This window comes from Lissotriton vulgaris, chromosome 4_1 (assembly GCF_964263255.1).
Source record: "Lissotriton vulgaris chromosome 4_1, aLisVul1.2, whole genome shotgun sequence".
NCBI classification, from domain to species: domain Eukaryota; kingdom Metazoa; phylum Chordata; class Amphibia; order Caudata; family Salamandridae; genus Lissotriton; species Lissotriton vulgaris.
Genome location: NC_141691.1, coordinates 764,116,963 through 764,139,822, shown reverse-complemented (window position 1 = coordinate 764,139,822; position 22,860 = coordinate 764,116,963). Strand labels below are relative to the sequence as shown.

The 22,860-nt window shown below is 48.1% G+C and overlaps 1 protein-coding gene across 4 annotated transcripts in view; it reads left to right on the top strand.

The window, feature by feature from the left end:
* Positions 1-22,860, top strand: part of SIRT5 (sirtuin 5) — a 165,147-nt gene that overhangs the window by 129,502 nt on the left and 12,785 nt on the right. For all 4 annotated transcript variants that reach the window (XM_086965094.1, XM_086965096.1, XM_086965093.1 and 1 more), the window contains exon 8: positions 14,737-14,852. In XM_086965094.1, the coding sequence (XP_086821220.1) occupies positions 14,737-14,852 (116 nt within the window). The remainder of the gene's footprint in view (positions 1-14,736; positions 14,853-22,860) is intronic.

Sequence of the window (22,860 nt, the reverse complement as noted above, 5' to 3'; positions counted from 1 at the left end):
TGGGTGTTCATGGGTATTGTAGTGCTGTTTTTTACATACTGTTTCTAATTGGCTGCTGAGCATTTCTAATAAAGAAATGAGAAAGCATAATCGGAGCCTCTGGTCCTGACATAGAATTTTACCGCCTCACGGCAAAATTCTGGCAGCGTCACGGCAAAATTCTGGCAGCGCCCAAGGGGTTAAGAATTTTACCGCCTCACGGCAAAATTCTGGCAGCGCCCAAGGGGTTAAGGCCTTCAAAATACATAGAGAAAGAGCGAGTGAGACATCCGACAGACACTCCATTATCCCTGACTGAAAGCCCCTGCACCCAACTATTTATTACAGTATAAATCTTTTAGGGGGTGGGGGGAGTAGCACCGCAAACAGCCCAACAAGATACGCCTCTTATACATACTGCATCCTACCCGACCTTTTATGTAACGTCGACTTTTATGAATAGCAGAAAAAGAATACAGCGTTGCATAGTGCGGTATTAGAATGATACGTGTGCGGGATATCTGTTTTAAGTGCTCTGAGTGACCACACTAAAAAGTCCAGCTCATTCAGGAAAACATTACCAAGAGAAACAATGAACACTTTTTCGAAGCTAAATATAGCTGCTTTTTCAAAGAGTTTCACAGAGAGATGAAATTAAACACATCTGTACGTTTTTTAAAGCTTTGCCGCCATCCAGTGGTTAAATGTCAAAAGTGCAATATATATGTAAATACAGGTATGGATGAGTAGAATAGTGGATAAAATAAGGCTGAAAACGGGTCAGTTAAGTATTCATTAATGTAAATTAAAGATCATTAATAATATACAGAAAATGGGAATTTAAAAATATACCTCACTCTGAGTAATGTTTCAGAAATATGATGGTTCACAGAGGCTTCTACTTAGTTGAATAGATTTCTGTTTTGAAATGTAAAAATGAAACTAAAAATATACAAATTATAAATGAACCTGTGGATTTGAAAAGATAATGAGTAATCGGATAAGGATGTATTTTGGAAAGCAGTGGAGGATGGGGTATTTCAGTGTTAAAAAAACAGTTCACCCTTGACAGTGGATTGGATTTGACAAGGAATCAGAGGTTCTGAAACTGTACTTTCACCATGTGTCTGTATGTTCACATCAACTGGACTATGAAGAAAAATTTACAGGACACCGTTGGCTCCGTACAGTTTGTTGTGGATATTTTGGTTGAGTATTTGGGAAGTTGTAGATTAAAATATTGGGACACATTGTTCAGTTGGTAGCACTCCAGGAGCATTCTCAGAATTACTCTAATTTTTAATTTCTTGCTTCTCATCAACGTGTAACCCAACGAGTGTGGGTAGGCCCCTTCCAAAACATATGATTTTATTTCCTCTATCAGGTCAATTAATAACGTGCATAGTTAATTAAAACCATTACACATAAAAAAAAACAATAAAACAATTACAATAAGCGCAGCATAATAAAACAATTAGTATGTTAAATTAAAGGATCTTCACTTCCCGTCGACGATATGTTAAAATGTCCTTTTCCTGCAGTTGTTAAAAATGTTGCCAGGCTCAAGTGGATTAAGCTAAAAGGGTTTTTCATGACGTGTCGACAGTATGTTAAAATGTCCAGTTCTTGCGGATGTTAAAATGTCACCAGCTTCTATTGGACTGGCGGATTCATTTCATACATCATTTTCAGTCTTGCGCTCACTGTTATCGGCCTTTACTTTCACCCCAAATATCTGTACTAATTTAACCACCTTTATATTCAGGCGTGTGTACTGGATTGAGACCCAGCAGCAGTGCTTGTCTGCAGGCTCTTATTCCAGCTTGAATAAAGAGGCCTCTCAGAAAAGTACTTCTTTCAGAAAGTAACACTGGACCGACGCAAAGGATATGAATCATCGTCTCCTTTCCCTTCCCACGAAGCCTGCACTTGTCTCCTGTTAATCTGGACCAGGCAGGAATCTGATCTCGAGTTGGTTGGACCCCAAGGCGCAGGCGCATGAGGGCTAGCTTCTGTTGGAATGGGTATCCATAATCGAAATTAGGCTGAGGTTTTAAGAGCTTGTAAGAATTGATAACTTGCCAGACATAAGCTTTCTTCATGGAAGCTGCTTTATCTTTTTGCAAAGAGGGCGAACTGGTGATTCGATTAATGTCATTTTAATTCTTTAGATGCGCCTTGAAGGTTCCTTAAATGTACCATATGGGGGGTGTGAATTGCGTCTTTTAGATTATGGTTTAGCCTAGTTTTTGAGTTGAGATTATTTCCTGCCAGACCTGGGCTGATACAGTGTTATTTCTAGCCAGATGAAAACCGTGATACATCTTGAGGAAAGCATTTTAATAGTCCAGCTGTGTTTCATGAGATTAGACTCGAGACGCAACTAGGCCTGCGCAGTATGATTTTTGAGACTGAATGTTGACCGATGGGTCTTGGCAGTTATTAGGTTTAAGGGTTTTGCTATATTCTCTGCTACAATTTCAGAGCCATATGCTATAGTGGGTAAAAGCTTTGCTCCCATCACTTTCTGTAGGGGTCCCAAAATGGTGTTGAGGGAATGTGTTTGAGAGACAGCCTTAAACTTCGTGGTCTTTATATGTGGAATGGTGCCTCCCACTCTGAGATACTTGTACTGTGAGGTACACACAAGCCGGAAACCGCCAATAGTCCAAGCACCAGGTGTTCTAATTATCGCCATAAATGTAACTACTTTAGTTTTGTAAAGTTTACTTCTAATTTGTTCTGCAGCGAATAGGTAGGTGGAGAGACTTTTTAGAAGGTGCTGCAACCCCTCAGGTGTTAAGCTCAGTAGAAGCAAATCATAGGTATATAAAATGTGGGTCCCTAGGGAGACCACCAAGTTTTGGCGGGTGTGCATTTAAGGCATTTAAACTATGGGACACGTCAAATATAAATGTTGAACAACAGTGGGGCTAGAATACACCCCTTCTTCAGATCCGTTGTCATTTATATCTTCCGTGAAAGTTTATTTCCATCTCCCAGCTTCACACGTACCCATGTTTCAGTGCTCAAGAGTTGAATTACTCTCATAATGGTAGTAGGGATCCTACCGTTTGTTAATGTCTGCCATAGTAAATTACTCAGGACCCTATTGAAAGCTGCCTTGAAATCTACTAAACTGCTATAAGGCGTAGTTTTGGAAGCCAAAGCAGTTTTCATATAGGTGTTCAGGGCAGTAAGATATGATAACGTGCCCTACCTTGAGCGAAAGTCTGATTGATTCCACGGAATGAGTTCCACAGAGTTTACCCATGCTGTTCAGCCATGCAGAACTAGATTTGCAAAGTATGTAGAGTCTAGGCCTAATAGTGCTATTAGTCGATAATTGCCAGGTTTGCATCCATCCTCACCTTTATAAATAGGGTGAATTATGGATCCATGCCATGAGTCTGGGTTTAACTGGTTCTCGAGCACCGAGTTTTATAACATGTTGAGGTTTCTTGCCCAATATTCATTATTAAACCAAAAGTGGGCAGCAGACAGGCCTCTGGGACTGGAGGCCCATCTCCCTTGCTCTTTCTTTTTATGTTTCCCAAGAATCTTACGTTTAGACCAGATGTCTCTCTTGATCCCAGGAGAGTTTTGGGGAGGTTGGTCCCGGCAGACAGGGCATGGCTCTTGAGGAGTGGCCTTTGGTGAAGATTGGGGACGCTTTTCTTTGGGGGTCGGGGACCTTACCCACTTGTGTGGTTGAATTCAAACCTTGATTCCTTATTTTGCTCAATCTTTTGCGCTGCCTCTTTGTCATCCGTCCTCGAGGTCCTATTGATGAATCAATTTTAGAGGATTTCCCTAATTCATGTATTCTGACCGTTGTGAAGCCCTGGCTGAAGCCTGCTCAGTGAGAGATGTTTTATTTTCCATTTGTATTAAATCCTCTTGTTGGTCTGTTTGATTATTTACACTTGATACTCTGAGCATGTGTAGGTTAGCGACTAAGGGAGTAGTCCCTGTATGACAAGGGGCTTCTGAGGCGGGTTCCTGCATTCCGTTGTTCGAAGGAAGGATTTCTTTGGGTTAGAATTAGTTAATTCTTCAGGTAAAGAGGTACATTTCTTCTCCTCCACACTGTCTGGTTTTGAGGAAGAGATTAGACAAATTCCATTCCGAACTGCGTCGCAGAGGATTGTTTTTCCTCGCATACTAGGATGCAGTCAGAGGTGCTCTGTGGGATTGGCAACAGGATGGCAATCCTTTCCAACCTCTATAACTTCCCTCTCAATATGCAGATTTTTGGAGGTGATCTTTATTTAGTCAATCAAACTTCTGAGGAATTGTGGTAGTGTAATCAACTTTTCCAAAGTCGGTGTGCAGTGACACATGATGAATTTAGCATCTGAGTCTCTCTGTACTCTGCAGATTATACTGTTTAAGACCTCTAATTTAGTGTCTGTGCCCGAAATAAAGACATCCATTGAATGAATGAAAATTCGAACTTTGCTTGTTGTGTCCGACAGAGTTGCCCAGTGCCATTGGGTGTTGGCGGTTTCCGTCTTGATTGGTCTTCTGAGCAGGGGATTGTTAAAGGGCGCACTCGGGCAATGGGCCGGTGCCTGAGTGGCAACTGTGGGCCGCTTTTTTGGGTAGCATGGAGGCAGATTTGGGCTTTGTCTGTGCAGCTCAGATGCCGCCACCCGCCGAGTAGGGGCCTAAGCAGTCTTTCTGGAGGCAGATGGGCCTCTATTACCTTCCTTTTGCCAAAGGAGTGGAGGTGTCCGTCCCAGGCTCTCGCTGGGCTGGCCCTTTAATGTATGCAGAATGCGCAGTAGGCAGAAGTGGCACCCCACTTACGCTGCAATAGCATTATTGTTTGATCTGCAGGAGCAGTAGAATGTATGTTAACATGATTGCCTCAGTTACTTTCAGTGCTCCAACGGCCGCGGTCCCGCGTCTGCTCCGATGACGCTCTATCTCTCGCTCGCTCTTCCCGGAACCATGAGTAGGAGGAGCATTTCAATTAACACAGTTAGAATTTCCAAATTGAGGTAGTCGCTTATAAAACCCAGAGAGTTTGTTGGCACGGTTTCCCAAAAATTGCTGACTTTTTGCAACTTATATGAATTTTAATCATATTTGGAAGTAAATAATTTTGCATATTTATCTAAAATATTTTTAAGATAACAAAGGGAAAGGATATACATTTTTAATTCTTCTGAGACGTGTAGGATCAACCACCCTCCAAACTTGCACTAAGCATTTTATCTAAATCCTCACATTCACAAATTGTTTTATAATTTACCATTAAGTGGTTTCAATATATTTGAGTTAAGGGTAGTTTATTGTCTCATATAAGAAGGGATTTGCTAACCAAATGCAGAAAGGATGCTGTGTAATCCCATATTTATCTCTTGCATTACTATCCTCAAAACCTGCTTGCCTATTGCCCTGTTTCTTTACTCCTTTTTTCCTTTCCACCACCACTTTCCTTCCTGCACCCCTATTTTAGTTTCAAGCCAAGCCCATTCACTGCTGCTGCACCCACACCTTATGGTCTGCTGCTTGCTTGCTGTTTCCCTACCCCCACTCTGGCTTTCACTATATCCTGCAGTCATGTCCTCTTTTACACCGTTTTCCTCTTTGCCTCCCTAACTTGCTTCAGTCCTGCCCAACCCAACCCACTCCTCACCTCACTCTCTTCAAACCATTCCCTCTCTGCTTCCCCCAGAAACCCACACCCTTCACCTTCCTCATAATTGTATTCCTTACCTTTGTACAGTGCTCGAGTGCTTTGCCAATTTTGTTATCACTTTACAAGTCTACTCTCACACGCACACTCCATGTGCACGTGCTCAAATATCCGTGTTTGTATACTAAGTTTGCTTAAGCCTCCTACACTATGGTCTTGTATGTCAAGCGCTAAAGAAGAGAGTATTATTCTGCTGCTATAAGTCTGTGCATTCACTCTTGTAACGCTGCTCTGAAAGGGTTGTAGTATGCATGCTTTTTTATTGACTGTCTTTAGCGCTGTAAACCTCACTTTTGCAGAGTGAATCTTTCTGGATTCACTATGCTGTGCATTATTCCGCGGTCTAGTGGTTGGGTCCGGAATCGTGGTCTTTTCTTTGTTTTTTTTGTTGTTTTTTTTTCGTAGCCCAGGTGGGCGTCGACGTCCCACCTTTTGGTGTCCGTCCTGTGACGTCGGCATGCTTCCTGCGGAAGCTCCCACCCTTGGGCGCCATATTCAGATTCTTTTTTCCGCCGTTGGGTCTGGATCGTTCCCGAGAGGGCTCCAGAGATTTGGAGAAAAGAAGAAGCAAGACTCGAGTTTGGAGAGAAAAAACGTTGGAAAAGACGAAGGAAGACTACACCATCGAAAGGACGACGAAGAAGGGGAAATTTTCGAGATTCCTCGACGCCCAGAGGAGAATGCGCAGTCAGGGGACACCCTGAACGCAGGACATGGACAACACACCATTCAAATTCTGCCGAAACTGCCATCATAAGTACGCGCAGAAGGACCAACACCCAGTCTGTAACCTCTGCCTGCCGGTCGACCACGTAAGCAGAGATTGCTACGCCTGCTCCGCATTCACCCCGAAGACCCTTTGACTGAGAGAGAGGCAAAGGGTCGCAAACTACACCATGCAGGGCAAGAGCCAACCCCCATCCCTTCGAGACCTGGGACTCTCGACTGACGAGGAGGATTACGCCGCCGAGGAAGACATCGGCTACACGGTCGTAGAGACCGATAATAAGAAGACTACTGATAAGGTAGGAGAATCGACGACCCAAAAAGGCCCGAAAGACTCTCGACAGTCCACACAAGACTCTCGAAAACACGAAGCCAAGCCCCCAAAAGTGCCGACGCCGAGAGCTTCGGCGTCCGCAGCAGCATCCAGGCCCAGCGGATCCTCTCGGAAGGACTCCCTGGCGCAGAAGGAGGGCGACTAACCAAAGTCGTCGAAAAGCCTCCAAGAAAAGGAGCGCCCGACTACGAAAACATCTTCGAAGTCGACGGCGAAAGACGCAAGACCAGCCTCGACGCCAAAAACCGCGTCGCCACCGAAAACAGTCTCGACGCCGAAATCCACCTCGGCGCCAGCTAGCGCGCCAAAGAGACCGGCACAACAACTCGACGCCGAACAGGTGGCGGAGATGGAAAGAAAGAAGAGGAGACTCGAAGCAGAGATGGAGAACATACTGCAGCGACAGAAAGATTTCGAAGACAAAATAAAATCTTACACAATCCCCTCAAGGCCGAAGTCACCAGAAGTACAGGTGGTCGAGGAGGAAGAGGAAGATTTCGAAGAAGAACAAGCGTCGGAGACCTTGGAAGATCTGGCATTTCAGGAAGAGGATAATGCCTATTACGAGGAGGAGAGAGAGGACGAACAGACGGTGTACCAAGAATCAACATACTCGGATACACAGGAGGCCGAGTGGCAGGACGTCGACGCCGAAAGTCCAGAAGAGGGAGTGGACACATATCCAGCAAGGCCCTCGCCACCGGACGACATTGGCCTCTATAATGAATGCATCAAGAACGCTGCAGCAGCGTTCAGGGTCAAGCTCGAAGAGGAGGTGCCGAAAGGGGATTTCCTAGTGGAGACACTACTTCCAATGCACACTAGGAGCCAGTACCTGCCAATGCTTGAAAGCATCAAAGGGCAAGGAAGAAAGGCATTCAAGGAGCCTGTGACTTGTAAACCAGTCACGCCAAGGACGGAGAAAAAATACAAGCACTCCTCAAAGGACCCAGCCTACATACAGGGCACGGTCGCTGCTGACTCTTATCATCACGGCAACAGCAAGAAGAAGGGCCAATGTGCCAACTACTTCGGGTCCACCCCCTGATAGAGAGCAGAAGGATGGACCTAACAGGAAGGAAGATCGAAAGGAATGCCGCTATGCACTGGCGCATGGCTAATTCCAATGCACTTCTCAACAGACACCATTACCAGATCATGGAGGAACTGGGCCAGTTGGTGAAACACCTACCTCAGGAGCAACAACAAAGGGCTTCGCTCCTGGTAGAGGAAGGCAAGAACTTGGCAAACTCTTGCCTAAAAACAGCACTGGACGGGGCAGACATGGCCAGCAGGCTTATGATGCTGGGCATCACAGAAAGAAGACAAGCCTGGCTCAGAATATCAGGCTTTAAACCGGAAGTGCAATACAACATCCTGAACACTCCGTTCAACGGTGAGACACTGTTCGGTGCAATAGTGGACAACAAGCTCTCACAGCTCAAAAAGGATAATGACACCGCAAGATCCATGGGGGCCTTGCAATTCAGGGGAGCGAAGAGAGGGACCCCGTCAAGGAGACCACACGGGAGAGGTGGGAACCAGCCGGGAACGTCGCAGGAGTCCTTCCAACATTCCCACCAAAGCGACGCCCATACACAACATGGCCATCATAAACAGCAATGGCAATACCAACATAGGGGCCAGTCCTTTCGCGGGAGAGCGGGCGGACGTGGAAACACCAGGAGGGGTGGACAGCAAACCACCTCCAAGTGACTCTGCCTCATTGACAGTGCACACCCTACAAAAAACTCCAAGGGTGGAGCACAAAAGCAAACAACTGGAGTCTCACGCACCAAAACACCACGAGCACATAACACCAGTGGGGGGAAGTTTAAAACTCTTCCTCCAGGAGTGGAGAAACATTACAACAGACAAATGGATCATCAACACAATACAGTACGGGTACTGCATAGAGTTGGAAAAAACACCACCAAGCAGAAGACCAAAGAAAAGAGCACTAGCAAAAAAGGAACTAGAGCTTCTTCAGAAGGAAGAAGAGGAACTGCTAAGAAAGGAAGCTATTGAGCCTGTACCTCCCAGGGAAAGGAACAAGGGGGTGTACTCTACGTACTTCCTGGTACCCAAAGTAGACGAAACAATGAGACCCATCCTGGACCTAAGGTTCCTCAACAAATTCATAAAGACACAGAAATTCAAGATGACATCCCTGCAAGAAGTACTCCCGCAGATTCAAACAGGGGACTTCATGGTCACCATAGACCTAAAGGACGCCTACCTACACATCCCAATGAACAGACGACACAAGCATCTGCTACGATTTGCGATTCACTCAGACCACTACCAATTCACAGCATTGTCCTTCGGACTAAAATCAGCACCAAGGGTGTTCACAAAGTGCCTTGCAGCAGTCGCAGCCCACTTAAGGAGGCAGGGGATACACGTATACCCTTACCTAGACGATTGGCTCATAAAGGCAAAGTCATACAATACGTGCAAACAGCACGCTCAGAGAGTGACAGACACACTGATCGCCCTAGGTTTCTCCATTCACTGGAAGAAATCATCCATAAACCCACAACAGGTCAAAATATTTCTGGGGGCACAAATCGACACCATTCAGGTAAAGGTGTACCCCAGCGAGAAGAGAACGAAGGCACTGTTGAAGGAGGCGCGCCTCTACCAGAAGGGGCAAGCTCTGACAGTGAGGGCGGTGAGCAAAATGATGGGCATGATGGCCTCATGCATCCACATAATACCAAATGTCCGACTGCACATGAGACCACTCCAGGAGTGGCTGCAGGACCAATGGTCACAAGCGACGGGGTGTTGGGAGGACCTAGTGGATGTGACGCACGCAGTGCAAGAGGAGATATCATGGTGGAACAAGGAAAACATAACAAAAGGAAAACTTCTAACACCACCAACACCAACAGTGACCATCACCACGGATGCATCCCAAAAGGGATGGGGAGCACACATGGGAAAACTACGCGTGAGGGGCTTGTGGACACAAGCAGATGCGGTGAAACACATCAATTACCTAGAACTAAAGACCGTTCTCCTAGCTATGAAAGCCTTCCAGACGAAGTTGTACAATCAGACAGTGCTGATCCAGACGGACAACACAACAGCGATGTTCTACATAAACAAACCGGGAGGAACACAATCTGCACCGCTGTCAGAGCTAGCGCAACAAATATGGAAATGGGCAATACCATTGAAAATAGATCTACTGGCAATACATCTGCCAGGAAAAGAGAACGTGGAAGCGGATTGGCTCAGCAGACAGACATCGGCCTCGCACGAATGGGAGCTGAATGCACAAGAAACAAAGAGACTATTCGACAGGTGGGGAACTCCGTCAATAGACCTGTTTGCAACACACCAGAACGCGAAATGCCAACACTTCGCATTGAGGCAACCAGAGGAGGGGTCCCTTGGGAATGCCCTATGGATAAGCTGGTCAGACATTTGCCTACGCTTTTCCGCCGATTCCCCTGATACACAAGGTACTCAGCAAGTGCAGGGCAAGCAACATGACCCTCATACTGGTCGCACCCCAGTGGGCCAGACAAACATGGTACTCTCAGATTATGGAAATGACACAGAGTGCACCTCACAAATTTGGGAGGAGGAAAGACCTACTCTCCATGCAAAACGGAGAGGTGTTGCATCCAGAGCCAGAAAGTCGCAGCCTGGCTCCTGAGGACATAGTTCGCACACCTAAGGCTACCTGAGAGCACCCTAAGGGTAGTTCGAGAGGCAAGAAGACCAAGCACACGTAAGTGCTACGTGGCCAAATGGAAGAGGTTCACATTATGGTGCAAAAAGGAGGGTCTGCACAATAAGATGACAAGAGACTCTACAGTCCTCAAATACCTCACACACCTGCTTGAGACTAACCTGAGCTCATCATCGCTAAGGGTACACCTAGCAGCCATTGTCGCCTACACTAGAGGGGAAACAGGCAAAAGCTTCTTTACTTCTATAATTGTAAAAAGATTCTTGGAAGGTGCAAAAAGAATAGCACCACCTAAAAGGTTACCATCACCGGCATGGAACCTCAATATAGTACTGACAGAACTCATGAAAGCACCCTTTGAACCGATGCATAAAGCCTCACTACAGATGCTAACGTTTAAAACAGCCTTCCTAGTGGCAATCACCTCGCTACGCAGGGTAAGCGAGCTGCAGGCGTTAACACTACAGGAACTCTACATACAAATTCACAACGACAGGGTGGTGATGAGAACAGACCCACACTTTATGCCAAAGGTGGTGTCCAAGTTCCACATCAACCAGACGATTCAAATACCAAGTTTCTTTCCGAAACCTACAACAAAAGCAGAAAGGGAACTGCACACTCTGGATGCGAGACGTGCAGTCATGCATTACATAGAGAGAACTAAAGATCACAGGAAAACAAAACAGTTTTTTGTCTCCTTTGCAGAAAGTTTCATGGGAAAAGCTGTTACTTAAGGAACAATTGCACGATGGATCGCGCAAACTATACAATTCTGCCACAAACAAGCTGGACAAGAACTAGTAGAGGGGCCAAGGGCCCATTCAACAAGAAATAAGGGAGCTACAATAGCCTTCTTGGCAAACACTCCCATTCAGGACATATGCCTGGTGGCAACATGGGCTTCTGTGCACACGTTCACAAAACACTACTGTGTGGACATACAAATGAACAAGGAAGCACAAGTGGGACAGAAAGTGCTGCAGCACATATTCAAGCACACAAGCTCATCTTCCACCCAGCCGCCACAATAACAACAAACCGCTACAAAGTCTATGCACAGCATAGTGAATCCAGAAAGATTCACGCTGCAAAACGAATAGTTTCTTACCTGTCGGTGTAGTTTTGCAACTTGAAGATCTTTCTGGATTCACTAGCGAACCCACCCACCTCCGCCAGAAAGATGAGGCTGGAGAAAAAAGGTGGTAATAAAAAAAAAAACTAAAAAAAAACGTCATAGAACTTCAAGAAAAACAGCGCTAAAAGAGAAAAGATCAAGAACATTGCCATACAATTCGGAAACAGAACACAAACGGGAAAGAGAAAAGAATCCGAAGATGGCGCCCAAGGGTGGGAGCTTCTGCAGGAAGCATGCCGACGTCACAGGACGGACACCAAAAGGTGGGACGTCGACGCCCACCTGGGCTACGAAAAAAAAAAAAAAAAAATACGATTCCGGACCCAACCACTAGACCGCGGAATAATGCACAGCATAGTGAATCCAGAAAGATCTTCAAGCTGCAAAACTACACCGACGGGTAAGAAACTATTCGATACGCTGCAATAGCAGTTATTGTTTGGTCTGCAGGAGCATTAGAATGCATGTTAAAATGATTGCCTCGGTTTCAGTGCCTAATTTGTGCCAGTCTTTGTTGGTGCCAAGCACCGGCACCTATTTGTAAACACCAACACTTAATTATGACTGTCCACCACATGGTGGCACTGTCTGTCTTTTTTAAGGCTAGCAAACTGTTTCACACTTCAATATATGTAAAAATCATAATGAATTAGTGTTTGTAGTCCAGTGTTAGCACTCAAGGTGGCCTGAAATAGTTCCATTTGTCGCACTTATGAAAATTAGGCCCCAGCACCTACATTTTTTCAAATTAACCACTTTTTACTTCTATAGTTCAGTAGCTTTTGCTGTCATGAAGGCTGACGTTTCAAATATTTTAGTATTGTAAGGTTGGTACCAGTTGCTGTGTTCACAGCTGAAATTGTCAAAGCAGGTCACTATAAGGTGCTGTGACCACAGCTGGAGTTTCCAGCAGGCAGCTCGCATCCTGCATTTATCAGTTCTGGTTGCATCCGGAATTTTCAGGTAGTGGCGCATGTTGTAATTCTGTTAGCAAAATGCTTTGATGACGTTACGGATATATGTATATTTCTTATATAAGGACTTGCTCCACTAATCACAGAAACAGATTTCCCAGCCAGTAAAATCAGGTCCATCGTCCTCATCTAAACCCCAATGTGTGAATTTCAACAGAAATGAATCCTGCGTGGAAATTCTCTGTACCACTTGTAATATGGGATTTGTGTACCCCACCCCCACCCCAGTTATGAGGAGTACGTCAGTCCTCTGCTCAAGAAAACATGTCAGACCAGGGTAGTGAAATGAGGAGCGACTAAGCCGGGAACTTTGCAACCTGCCCCGAACAAAGGTAACAAACAATTCAGCAATCTGCATGCTGTGATTCAGGGTGTGTAATTAGTTTGGGCATGTGCAGTAATCCTTAGGGCATGGCGTCACTCATGCCAATTATTTATTAAACCATGTGAGATCCATCTTGCTCACATCCCACCACTAGAGCCTCCTTTTATAAATAAAACTTCTTTTCCAAGTATGATAAACGCAAAATGATCTTTTCATAGAAAGAGAGACGTTTCCCCAGGTGAGCCTCAATGAGGGCCCCACAAACATGCTCCTTAGCTTCACAGAATTCAAAATGAAAAGAAAGTGTCCAATCAGGAAGGAGCCCTTATAAATTACTGGAATTAGTAGTCATTAAATATTCAAACTTTATACCACTACCTTGTTGGTAGTTCACGAGGAGTAGCTCTTTGCATAGATGTATGCAAATGACACCCAACTTTATTTGAAAGTCTCCTCCCCAGATGACTTCATTTCACTCAACTCCATCCTGATGAACACACGATACTGGCTCATTGAAAACTACCTCATGCTCAACACCTCCAAAACAAAATTCCTTCTCATTGCTTCCCCTAACCACGCCCCCAAGATTGACCTTTGGATTCATCATCTTTCAGCCTTCAACTGCTTCCCCCACATTATCGAGTCTGCCAAATCTCTAGGAATCACCCTAGACAGGCATGAGAACATGCAAAATCATATCAGCAATGCAACCAAGGCTGCTAAACACCAGATGAGTTTACTAAGGAATCTCAAACCATTCCCTCCACAGGAAGACTTCAACTGGGCAGTTCAAGCTCTAGTATTACCAAGGCTAGACTACAGTAGTTCCATGCTCTGTCGTCTCCCCAACGAAAACTTTGCTCCATTTACGGCTTCCATTAATGCTGCAGTCAGATTGACTACTGGTACAAAAAGAAATGATCACATATCCCCAGCCTTAAAATCCCTAAACTGGCTACCTTACGAAGCTAGAATAAAACTAAAGATCGCTTGCTTGACTCACAAATCACTGCACTTCAAAACCATAATCTATCAGGCTCACAAATTAGAATTATCAAGGGGTGGCTGTCCGTCTCAAATTGCAAACTCACTGCTCCTCAAACCACAAGTCTTCCACAAAAAGAGAACTCTCTTCCACCGGAAGTCCATCGAATCACATCCACCACTAATTCAAAAAAGAAGTGAAAAAAATCCTAATGATTAAGTTCCTGCCCTAAAGTCCTTGGCACAGCTGCTCTAATACCGCCCTCCTCTCTGATGCTACGACTGTCCATTACATGGTTGTACTCCAGGGATTAACACTGTGAGCAGGCCATTCCTGATGTTTGTATGGTATTTATGGAATGCTTTTCTTCCATTACCTGATCATTGCCTTTTACATGTGTGTAATCCAGTGATTAATAGTGTTGGCAGGCTATGATCTTATTGGTACTGTGTACATTGCCTGTTCTTCCCCATTATTGGATACGTCTGGACTCGTTTTTAAATGCTCTGAATCGTGCCGATATCATGCTCTCGTCTTGAAGCTGATTGTAACCATTGCTCTTGTCCCACTTCTGTATCCTACTTACCCCAACTGTGAAGCGCTCTGATACCCTCCTGGGCCATATTCGCGCTATACAACATTTTATAAATAAATAAATAGATGCAATAAAGATTTAAATAAAAGATCTTAATAGGTGCAGTGCACCCGACAAACACCTGGAGGTAGAATTTCAGCCTACAGTCTTACAGCACTTCAAAGGAAAGTTAAAAATAACTCTACATCTCAAATTGTTTCAATCCACTTTACAGCTCTGTTGTGTAGAGGTTTTTGGATCCAAAATAATCCTGACTTGTTCACACAGGTTGGCACCTCCTCCGTTGTCTACCCAGCTGCAATGTTTGCCCCGCAAGTGGCTGCCAGGGGAGTGCCAGTGGCAGAATTCAATATGGAGACCACACCAGCCACAACCAGCTTCAGGTAATATCGCATTGTAGCTGAAGTTTATTTTACATTTTAAAAGGATGGTCATTTAATTCACACATGGCAACTCACCAATTTCTTGACCAAGTTTGTTAATCAATTTTATTTGGTTTAACAGTCCTGAGGTTCAGTTGCAATATTATGGCACACACCTTGAATCAGCAATGTCACTGGGATTGCTGATCTTACGATGAGGGTTAAAGTTGTTTTGGGTGAAATATCAAAGTTAGTTTTGTTTATTGTTTTTTTATTTTACAAATTGAAGGAGATTAGGGACTTCAGAAAACTTCTAAAAACATAATATGATCTAAGTAGGGATGAATAGAAGCCATGGATTGAGCAAACCCTCAATGATCCAGGGTACTGGAGGACTCTGTCCTACAGAAATGGTGCAAACCATTTTAGTGCACCAAGTCTGAACTGTATGTGCCCTTCCTGAAAATCGAGTTAGCTGGGTCCTTGCTGAAACCGGGGAAGTGAGGGAGGTGGTAGCATGGCTAGGGTTGTTGCAAACAAGGGCCTGATACAGTCTCGTCCCAGATGAAAAAGGTGGGATGAACTGCTAATCCAGAGTGATAAACTCGATGGGCAGGACAGCCCTGTCCCTAAGGATGCGAGACCCAGTGCTGCTGACTGTTGGTCTTTGCTTACTGCGTATAAATGCACTGAATAGGTCCTCCATCTCTGCTTTAGAGTATCTACTCCTGCAAGTGACTTAAACAAGCATTTGCAATTCAATAGGTCTTGCATTTGCGAGGAGTTTGAGCTACTGGCATTGTAAATGACCATGCCTTTTATTTATGTGTTTTGAAAAGCTGCAAAGTGATGCGTAAACACGCACTTTGTACTTCTAGTCCTTGCTTACGAAAAGCAAGACTGGCAGTAAAAAAGGCAGTTACAGCCAGCCTTGTTTCTCATAAGGAATGACTATAAGTACAAAGTGCATGTTTACGCACTACCTGCAGGTTTTCAAAACACAAATAAAAATCATTGTCATTTACAATGCCTATTGTCCATCCTTTTTTACTCGCCTCGCCATGCCATTCCACTTCAGACCCAGCCATCTGCAAATCAGTCTTGACCCTGTTCGAGGAACAGAGTCAAGACTGATTTGCATATGGCTGGGTCTAAAATCCGGGGTGGCATGGTGAGCAAAAGAACAAAGTATTTAACTTAGATCTTTTGACTGGGGTGAATGTTTGATTTGCTCTGCATTCCGTCCATTATCTGTGTCTTTTGCTAACTGATTACAATAGCCTGCTTCTCTCAGATCATTATCGCAATTAAAAAAAATAATAATGTTTTATTGATTTCATTATTTCTATTAAGCATCTTTTATCCATTACAGCATCAAAATGTAGATGAACAATGGATTCTATTTGTCAACAAACAAACTTAGCGAGTCATCCGGCTTGGAAGCAGCTAGCACGATAGATACATAGAGATGGTGTTGGTGTAGTGGTGCAACACAGCCACAATTAAAACACAACAAAAAGACAAAGTGACCACTTCTTCCCCAAATACCAGGCCAAAGTGTGAGATCCACCACAACATGCCCATCCCCTCCTCTATTCACTAACTGGTGGAGCAGGACCATATATTGAGGAACTCCTTGCATTCATGTTAGTTTATCATTAGACTTTGGATCAAGTTCATGCATGTGTGTCCCCGTCATGTACACTGTTACATCCTATTCCGTTATACATTGTGAAATACATGTGCCAATTGCAACAAACCCCAATAGTATAGCTCTCACTCATAATCAGAAAATCTTACACATTTTCCCCAAATAATGTGGAAAATGAAATGACGTGACTAAATTAAATTAGCAACAGGTCTAAAGTAAGATCCAGAAGCCCTATGTGCTAATATTATAGCTGCAAATTGTGCACCAACTTTTTACGACCAGTATCCGATTTTTGCAAACTGACCTAGGTACTGTGGGGTTGACTTGCAAAATCACCATTTATGGATCTTAGAATTATCTGCCTGATGAAAATTAATCAGGCAGGACGCAAATTAGGACCTGCGCTCAATTCGCTGCAAATATAGGGATGGTGGTCTAAATGGGCCGCAGGCTACTATCTCGGTGTCCAAAATGGGAACGTTTTTTTCTAAAGCAGCTTGTGCTTTTTAGGTTTAAAGTATTTTATTGAAGCAGGGTGGGATAGGACACAGAGGGGTAAAAAACAGGTGACCCACAAGATCCGCGCTACAGTGCGCATCATACAGCCAATACAACAACGCAGTCACAATATGTGAGAGGTTCCGTCCAACTCGGGATCATAGCTTCAGCACCTGTGGGTACGGACAAACTACGGGGGGAGGGGGGGGGGGGGGGGGGGGGGGAAAGAGGGGGGGGGGGGGGGAAGGGAGGGGAGGAATGAGGAGAGGAAAGGGAGGAGAAACAACCCCGCTCCAAAAAACCTACCCAACCAAACTTAACCCCAAACAACCCTACCCCGACCCTCCCCCTGTACTGTGCCAGCATCTATAGTCTCCGCCATTGTGAACTCCCAATGAATCCCTACTATGCAACACCGACCCCACCCACTCAGGCAGGCGGGTCCGGCGGCGGCGTCAGCCTCAACAACCGCAGATATCTAGGGCAGGTAATCTCTCGGAACTCAGAACATAACAGGCTGTGAAAGGGCTCCCACAATTCCTCAAAGGTATCAGTATCCCCCAGGGCCACCAAGGACATCTTTTCCATTCCAAGAACGTGCCACAGTCTGTGCAGCCAACCAACTACCGAGGGGAGCGTCGTAGTGCGCCAGTGTATGAGAATATTCTGCACCGCTGACCCCAGCGCAATTGCAATCTGTCTACCCCTCTTGGACCTAAGGGGATACATCAACCCATTCGGCAACCCCAACAGGACATAGGCCGGGAACCTAGGCAGTTCTATCCCAAAGCATTTGTCAACTTCGCTCAGGACCTCTTCCCAGTACGGGGCCAGCAGGGGGCAATCCCACAGTATGTGCGTCAGTGTACCAGTGTCGCCACAGTTGCGCCAGCATGTCCCTGGTATCGCCCTATCCATCTCATGCAGTTTCTCCGGAGTGCGGTACCAATAGGTCGAGATTTTAGTAAAGGTCTCCGTAAGACCCGTGTGGTAGGCCGAGTGGCGCGCGCGGTAAGAGATGTGGTCCCATTCTTTATGACTCAGCTCGCGCCCAAGCTCTCGCTCCCAACGTTCCCGACCCGGGCTATGAATGAGAAATGAGGGGGGCTGCAGCATTCTATACAGGTCCGAGATCAGTTTGGCGTCCGACGTGCGAGTTATCAACCAACGCTCATACTCCGTGATTTCCCTGTGCGCCGTGTCGCGCACTTGAGGCTGTAATGCCCAATGGCGCGCCTGCATGTATCGCATGCGTTCCGTCTCCGGGAGGCCATACTCCCTCTGCAGATCCTGGAAGGAGACAACTCCCTCGGGGGAGTACAAGTGGTACAGAGTGCAGCAGCGGGCCACCCGCCAGCGTTCATAGGCTCCCTGTTCCAGCCCCGGGCCGAAATCCGGATTGCCAATGAGCGGCGTAAAGGGAGAGGGGAAGGTAGTTAACTCGCATCTAGCCGCCACCGAGTCCCATATCTGGAGCGGGACCCGCGTCACCAAGGACGCGTAAAGATTGGGAGGCCGATGGACTCTCCTCAAGAATGGGACTTCCTGCAGAGTCCGACCCGCTACCGCCTGATCTTGGAACAACCAATGTTTATCCGATTCCCACCGGCTCCACTCCACGAGGTACCGGAGCTGTGCGGCCTGAAAGTACTTCCGCAGGTCCGGTATTCCCAGCCCTCCGGATTCCGGTGAGAGCATAGCGATGCTCCTCTTGATCCTTGGCCTACGGCCCTGCCACACGAAACGTGCAATGGCAGTCTGAGTTTCCGCGAGCCACCCCGCAGGAGGGTGGAGCGGTAATGCTCTGAAGAGGTAAAGCACCTGAGGCAGTAGGGTCATCTTCACCGCGGATACCCTACCCAGTAGCGACAGCGTGCCTTTATCCCACCGGCCCAGTTCCTCCTTGATTTTAGTGCTCAGAGCTGCGTAATTGGCCTTAACCATCTCCGGGAGGGAGGGCGCCAACAGGATCCCCAAATACGGGATCTGGTCCTTGGACCAGCTCAGAGGGTAGAGCCTCTGCAGTTCCACTCTAGTGGCAGCAGAAAGCGAGATGTCTAGGGCGGCCGACTTACCCAGGTTCACCTTAAAGCCCGCCACATCAGCGAATAAGTTCAGTTCCTCCACACAGGCCGGTAGCGATCTCCGCGGGTCATCCAGCGTCAGTATGACATCATCCGCGTACAGGCTAATCGCGTGGCGAAACCCTCCCATCTGGACACCAATAATGTCCGGGTTCTGCCGAACCCTCTGGGCAAATGGTTCCATGTACAAGGCAAAGAGCAAAGGGGAGAGCGGGCACCCCTGTCTCGTGCCCCGTTCGATGGGGAAGGGGCGAGAACTGCCGCCGTTCACCCGGACCACCGCAGACGGAAACCGGTAGCAGTTAAAGATCAGGTGACGAAACTTCTCCCCTATCCCAAATTTGCTCAGGACTTTCTCAAGATAGGGCCAGTGCACCCTGTCAAAAGCTTTCTCCGCGTCAATGGACAGGAGCATCCTCTCTCCAGGGACCCTAGAAGCCTTCTCGAGAATGTGCGTCACCCTCTTTGTATTATCTACCGTTTGCCTACCGGGCACGAAGCCCGCTTGGTCCGAGTCAACCATGCCGGGGAGATGCAACGCCAAGCGTGCCGCTAAGATACTGGTGAACACCTTCAAATCGGTGTTCAGCAGCGAAATGGGACGGTAAGACCCACAGGCGGTCCTGTCCTTGCCCGGCTTAGGGATCACTGAGACCGTGGCCTGGAGAAATTCGGAGGGGATGGCTCCCGGTTCTGCGAAGGAGTTAAAAAGGCGAGTCAACAGAGGCGCCAGCTCCTGACAGAAGGTTTTGTAAAACAGCGGGATGAAGCCATCCGGACCCGGGGCCTTGCCCAGTTTGAGCCGGGATATCGCCGTGACCACCTCTTCAACGCGTATGTCGCGCTCCAAATACTGAGCCTGCTCCAGAGTCAGCGACGGAAGCGGAACCGAGTCCAGGTAGTCCCCCTCAGCCTGGGCCGAAGGGGGCTCCCCGGAGTAGAGGTCCGCATAAAAGCCGCGGAAGACATCCGCTATTTGGTCATCGGTCGTGACTCTACCGCCAGCCGGGGCCAGCAATTCCTTCACTCGGTGCTGTTGGTGCTGCACCCTGAGCTTGTTAGCCAGGAGCCGCCCACATCGATCGCCCCCTGTGTAATATTTGTGCTTCAGGCGGAGCACTGCGTACTCCGCCCGATCCGTGTCTAGGGCCGCCAGGAGCTTCCGCGCCGCCTTCAGCTGCCTCCACACCCTGGGGGCCCCTGTCCTGTGGTGAACCTGTTCCAGCTCCCTCACCTGCTGGGTGAGCTCATCTCTCTTTAGCTGCCGGTCCCTATTCTCGGCAGCGGAAATCGCGATGAATTCGCCCCGGAGCACGGCCTTCAGGGCCGCCCACTGCGTTGCACGGGAGGTGTCCCCATTGTCGTTCACAGTCTGATAAGCCAAAATGGCCGCCCTGATCTGATCCACCACCGACCGCCTATGCAAAAGCGTATCTCGGAGCCTCCAGACCCCCCTCGGTCGAACCACCGGCGGAAGAGTGAAAGTGCCCTCAACTGGGGCGTGATCAGAAAGAGAAAGGACCCCCATGTCTGCATTCGAAGCCAAGAGAAGCAGCGGGCCCGACACTAGGAGGTGGTCTAAGCGCGCATAAGACCTGTGGGCGTGTGAGAAATAAGAGTATGCGCGGGCGGTGGGGTGGAGGCCTCGCCACATGTCATGCAGATCGAGCTCCGCAAGTCGAGTACGAATCGAGCCCGAGAGCTCACCCAACTGCAGGCGCCGCTGCACAGACCTATCCAGGGCCGCATCAAAAACCAGATTCAAGTCACCCCCCAACACTATGTGCCTATCAGAGGTGAATGCAACATCGTCCAAGGCCCTGTGTAAGAATTGGTCCTGATGATCATTGGGGCAATAAATGGAGCCTACCGTCAGTGCTAAGCCCCCCACCTTGATTCTATACACCAGGAGTCTTCCCTTCTGTTCCGCTACCTTGCCCACAACCTCGCCCCTGAACCTCCTAGAGAACAAAATGGCCACCCCTGCCGTCTTGGAAGTGCTTGAGGAAAAAAGCTGAGTGGGGAACTTGGGGGTTCGCATCCGCGTGCAGTCCTTAGCCAGCAAGTGGGTCTCCTGCAACAGGCAGATATCCGCCTGTGAATTTTCCAACAGGGATAACACTGCCCGCCGCTTAACCGGGTTATTCAGCCCCTTCACATTGAGAGTAAGCACCTTAAGAGCCATCTAAGAAAGAGGTCCGGAAGCACATATCAGTAGGCGAAGCCTGGTCAGCAAACACAGAAGGCACCCTTCGAGACCCCAAAACAGAGCAACGTTGAATCAACCATTGGCACAGTACAGTCCCCAAACCCCGACATCCCACAACCCAAAACCCCCCCCCCGTCCCAACCCCAACAAAACCACACCACCCCCCGCCTCTGACCCCCCGACTAGGTCCCAAAATCGAAACAACTGCCCGCCTGCCCCATCCCCTTCCCTCGCTTCTCGAACTTTTCACAAAAACCATTGTCCCAGTCCGGCCCAAACGGGCAAGGCCGTGGAAAGTCAACCTAGTGGACGTCCAGCCACCACCTTCTGCACTCGCCCTTCCTCCCATGCCACCCCCCGAAACCCCGCACCTGCAATAAGAATGTGCTAAAGTAGACTCCCCCCGGAGTAAGTTCAGGCCGTCAAGGCCACTTCGCCATTCGCCGCGACTCTGGAGGCCTCCTGGATGGCAGCCGCCATTTCAGCCCGGATTGCAGGCGAGCCCGGGCGCTCCGCCGGGGGAGAGGTCCCCCCCTCTGCTCGTTGCCAGCCGTTGCGATTGCTACGCCTCCGTCGCGGGGCCGGGGTATCCGTGTCCGTTGCAGTGAGGCCCAGCACCTCGCAAACATCGTGAAGGGACCGAAGTTGATGTAAGACCCCATTCCACCTGAAGATCAGTCGGAAGGGGTGCCCCCAGGAGTACTGCGTTTCATGCTCCCGGAGGAAGTCCGTGGCGATCTTGAAAGATTTCCGTTTCTGTAACGTGACTGTGGATAAGTCCTGAAACAGTGTCACAGGGTGGTCCCGGAATCGAAAAGGCTGCTGCCCCCGCGCCTCACGGAGGATCCGCTCCTTCAAAGGAAAGTTCGGGAGGAATGCCAAAATGTCCGGTGCGGGCGCCGTTGCCCTGCGGGGGCGACCCACCCGGTGCGCCCGGTCAATGCGAATCCGAAAGTCCTCCGGCTCTCCCAGGATCGCTCGGAAGAGGGCCACCAGATACGCCGTCACGTCTTCCCCCTCTTCACCAGACGGCACTCCGCGGACCCGAATGTTGTTCCGCCTGGACCGGTTTTCAAGGTCCTCGGCGTGGGCCTGTAGCTCGATCTGTTGCTCCCGGAGCCGTAGGACCTCCTGCTGCAGATGGGTGATCTCCTCATCCCTGGAGTGGCCCGCTTCCTCCACCGTGTTCACCCGGTCCCCCAGGGAGTCCATCTCTCTCCTCACTTCGCGGACCTCCCCGGCCACTTCGTTCTTGAGTGCTTGGAAGTCTTCCCTCAGGGAGCTAAACAGGGACTCGAGAAAGGATCTCGTCACCGGGGGTTCTCCTCCTTCTGCCCCCCTGGCTGGAGCCGGTGAGGTCGCGGCCGGTTGGGCACCCCCGCTGCGCAGGGCGCTCCGACCCAGCATCTCCGGCAAGGTCCGGTCGCCTCTTCGCTGTCCCCTGGCTTGCGACATCGTAGAGCTAGAACAAACACTGAGGCTCGCTGATCGGCAGAGAAAGTGGCTATGTGCCAGCCGGGAGCGGTCGCAGTGAGCGCCAGAGGGGATGAGCTGCCCGGCCGGGTCCCACAAAATGGCCGCTCAGTA